General features: G+C 44.6%; 1 protein-coding gene across 1 annotated transcript; it reads right to left on the bottom strand.

Moving 5' to 3' along the window:
* Window positions 1-1,826: 1,826 nt before the first annotated feature.
* On the bottom strand, window positions 1,827-2,828 carry TEOVI_000469000 (Trypanosomal VSG domain/Trypanosome variant surface glycoprotein C-terminal domain containing protein, putative; the record flags this gene model as incomplete). Its single annotated transcript, XM_067222420.1, has 1 exon — window positions 1,827-2,828. One exon carries the CDS (start codon window positions 2,826-2,828, stop codon window positions 1,827-1,829), a length of 1,002 nt encoding a protein of 333 aa, XP_067078521.1.
* Between the last annotated feature and the right edge of the window lie 1,239 nt (window positions 2,829-4,067).

The following is a 4,067-nucleotide window of genomic DNA, read 5'->3' as shown; positions in this document are numbered from 1 at the left end:
ATGACATACACTTGGCTGGTTTGTTGGGTTTGCGCATAGGGATGATAACGCCATGCTTCCACTTCTCTGGCGCCTGCTGTCTCTGTAGGCTACAGTTGAAAAGGTTGGGAACACATTTCTTGCTGCAGCGTCCTAGTAAACTCAACTGTTCACTAAGTTTACCATCCCTACAGAATGGCAGTGCCGGAAGAGAGTTCCTTCAGTTCTGTCCCAAATCCTGTAATAGTTATTGGTGCGAATTCTCCGTTTACTCGATAAAATATACTTATGGGAAGAGCATCTGGTGCTTTTGTCGACCGCTGTCGATACATCTGTGCTGGCTTGTTAACTTGCTGTCTACATGTTAGAATGTGGTCATTTACTACCAAAACCGAAGATGTCAGTGTTCTCTGTGCATAAATAAACTTAACCAAATTCCAACTTTTTGTATCAATCACTGATATCCTCGACACATTTTCCTTCTATCGTTGCAGGGACATTTCAGTGAGAACCTTCCTTCTCTTGTATATAAGGATATTTCTCTGGTCTTATCATTTGTACATTCCCTTATTTTTATGTCCAGCTTCGTAAGTTCTCGTGTCCAGAACGGCGGCGATACTCAATTACACTTCGGTATTGTTTTCTTTTCTGCTGTGCGAATGCACTTAGTCACTGCCTCATTCATAGGATTTACATTCTTTCTTGATTTCATTAATTTTTTTTTCATAGTTTACCACACATTTTTCTAAACTTCCTCCAACTTGCTTTGTTACAAGCATGCAAGGCCATTCGCGGCTTTGTAATGGCGATCTTTTCTACACCTATGCCAATACACACTTTAAACATTATCCAGTAGTGGTCACTATCTGGACTGAGGCTTGCCTCCCATCTTGTTACTTCGCAGTCTCTGTACATCGTAACGTCGAGAGATGGAATGGTTGCCATGTGAGTCATTCTTCTCGCTTTGATGCCATCATTTGCAATTTTGGCATCATTTTGTAGACAAAAGCCCACAATGCATTCTCCCGCTGAATCATTTGGGCGAAGCGGGTCCCATAACTTATGATGAGTATTTGTATCTGATCCTATTATTAGTGATCCAGTTGAGCTCTCAATGCACTCAAGCATGGAGGTAGTGAAATCTTCCTTCGGTTGGAAGTAAGCTGATTTTATAGTTAACATTAGATCAGCTGAAAACATCAATGTTTCCGAGACTCTTTCCAGCAGACCTCCTTCGGACTTTGGATGACGTCCACACCATCATTGACCGAATTTACACCCCATCACCATGTGAACAACCTTCCATCACCATCTGTTGGTATCCACTAATTTTCAATGCGCAGCATTCTTTTGCTGCCAAGTGGGTCTCCTGCAAAAGACAGAAGACTACCATATCTTCGTGGAGCTTTTTCTCTAAGGCGATCCGCTTCGTCTGGAGAGACCCCCGGCACTCTTGTGGGTTCCACGAATCATGGGACTGGGTTTTTGTTCTATATCCCCGCTAACTAGTAGAAGCTTATATATCCCAACGGAGGTACGCTTGCACGTGCAGAGGAGCAGTCTGATATATTTCTTCACACAAGAGTGCCGATGCTGCTGCATACTACCTCTCTGGTAGCAGTCAAACCCTTGACCGCTCCAATCCTCTCGGAGTGGAAGTAGCGCGAGCGCTTGTGTTCCACCGACTAGACGGAGTACTAGACCCTGACACTACGATAAAGTGGCCGGAATCACCAGGGATCTTTGACCTTTTTATAAAAAAGTGTTAAAATATAAAAACGTTAGGAAATTTAGCAAATTTACTCAAAATACAAAAATTTAATAAATTTGATAAAATCGATAAAAAATTAAGTAAAAATCCTTAAAAAGATACCATACACGTAAAAGCAGCAGCAAACAAAAAATTTATTATGTACAAGGAAACTGGAATCTTTGCATTTTACCTCTATCCATCCACAAACTGCATTTTTGACTTCTGGTTTCTTACCCTCAACCTTTTTGCATTCCTCTTCCGTTGGCGCATCGGAGCATTTTGAAGTTTGCTCTCCTGTTCCTTCTGTCTGGGTTGTTTGTTTTTCTACTGCTGTCGTATTCAATTTGCAATGGTTCCCATCTTCCGCGTCACCGCCATCCCATTTGCAGTTTCCATTGCTTTTGCATTCTGCTGCTTTGTTTATTGTTTCGCATTCTTTCTTTCTGTTTTCTGTTGCAGCTAGTGCTGCTTTGCCGTTTTGTTGTTGTTCTTTGGGAGGTTCTGGCATGAAGGCTGCGTGTGTTAATGTTTGGTTCAGGCTGAGGAGCTGGTCCTGAAGGCTGAGCACCGTCTGCTTGGCTGCCTCCGCCGCTTCTAGTTTGTTTGCCGCTGATTCTAGGTTCGCTACCCATGTTATGCTGCTGAGGCCCGCTGTGTCGACTGTTGTTCCATAGTAAACGCATGCGCCCTTGTTGCTGTCCTTTTCGCCGGTGCAACCCGATGCTCCCGTCCCGTGGACGAGTCCTAAGGCGTTGCTTACCTTGCCGTCGTCCCCTTTTGGTCTTTTTATTTCTCTGGCGAACTCAGCTACGGCTGCACGGACATTTTCCGCTGTTAGCTCCTCTTTGCTTCTAGCTTTGGCGCAGTAATCTGCCAATTCTTGCCACTGTCTTTTGACATCTGTCTGTCCGTTGGCCCAGCTGGCGGCGGTTAGTGCTGTTGCTGGAGTGCAGACTTTTGTGTTGGTTGCAGTCGAGTCTGTTGCACATAGGCAAAGTGCGTCTGTTGCTAGATTTCGCCCTGCTTTTGAACCTTTAGTTGCTGGTGTTGCGCCACACATCGTCTGTCGGTTGTCGGCTGTTGCGCTGGCTTTCATCGGTTGTTGGTTATCCGGTTTTGGCCCTAGCGCCGAAGCTAGATCAACCGCTGCTGATGAGGCGTCCGCTTCCTGTAGCTTCGTTTGAAGGCTTTGGTGTGCTTCTTTTATTTTCTCGGTGACGTGCTTTATTAGGTCTTTTGTTGCTTGGTCGAATTTTTTTTCTTGCCAGGTTTTGTACTCTTTTGAGTCCTTGACGGCTGTATGTCGGGCTTTGGCTTCCGTGCAAAATTGATGGCCGGTGTTTTTGCACGTGTCTTTTGGAGTTTTTGTCGGTGGTGCTTCCGTTTCCTGCTTTTCGCCCTCAGATACTAGGGTCGCAAGTGCCTGTGGATCGTTTACTGTTAAGTTTTATTAATGCCGATGAAGCCATAATGTTTGCTGTTGCTTCTGCAGTTGGTTTGGTAGGGAGTGGCTGCCGTGCTAGATTTATGAGCCTGCATAGCGTGTAGAAGGCGCCTGCGTTTGCGCCGTTTTCTGCTGCCGACGCTAGGCCTGTGTCTGCTGCCATCAAGACGGCCAGTGTGGCTGCTACTACTGTTTGAGAATACTGCATTTACTGTAGGTGGTAGTATTTACTTGTCGTGTTTGAGCATTCTGGGGGGGGGGTAATAGGGTGTTTTGTTGCCGACATTTCCTGTTAGTGCACTCAACAACGCATGCAGCTTAACTTTGTTGTTAGTGTTGAACACCTTGTAGCTGTGACTTCAGAACTTTTCTAACCTATTCTTAATCTTCGACTGTTAAACTTGCCTTGCTTCCTGTCTATAACAATCACCTTCCGCTTGTGTCATTCGTAGCCCGCAATGCTTTTGCAATATGTTTCCCGTTTCTGCTTGTGGCTATCACCATTTGCGCAATTAGTTTAACTGCCTATTCATCTCCAACTCTGTCCGTAATGCAGCTCCTTGACAGATACTTCCACTTCTTACCGGCGGTGGCCCTGCAGCTCATGGGGTACAGCTGGAGATAACTTCGGAGGTATTTGTGGTTCATAAATTATTTGGGATGTTTTATCTGTGTTACTTTTATGTGGATTGGCTGTATTCACTGTTGATACTGTTGCATTTCTTTTGAGGCGGCAAGTCTTTTCTAATAACAAATTGCTTATTTATGCACATTCCATCCCGTTGATGAGCTTAGTCAAGGTTTTGTAATGCGCTGCATAACCCTAAAGGAACAAATGATTAGAATTATGTTTAAACACACTGACTTTGCATTTGCCGATACTCCTCTTTA

This window comes from Trypanosoma equiperdum (genome assembly GCF_001457755.1).
Source record: "Trypanosoma equiperdum strain OVI genome assembly, contig: ctg_1629, whole genome shotgun sequence".
NCBI classification, from domain to species: domain Eukaryota; phylum Euglenozoa; class Kinetoplastea; order Trypanosomatida; family Trypanosomatidae; genus Trypanosoma; species Trypanosoma equiperdum.
This window is presented reverse-complemented; position numbering and strand designations above follow the sequence as displayed.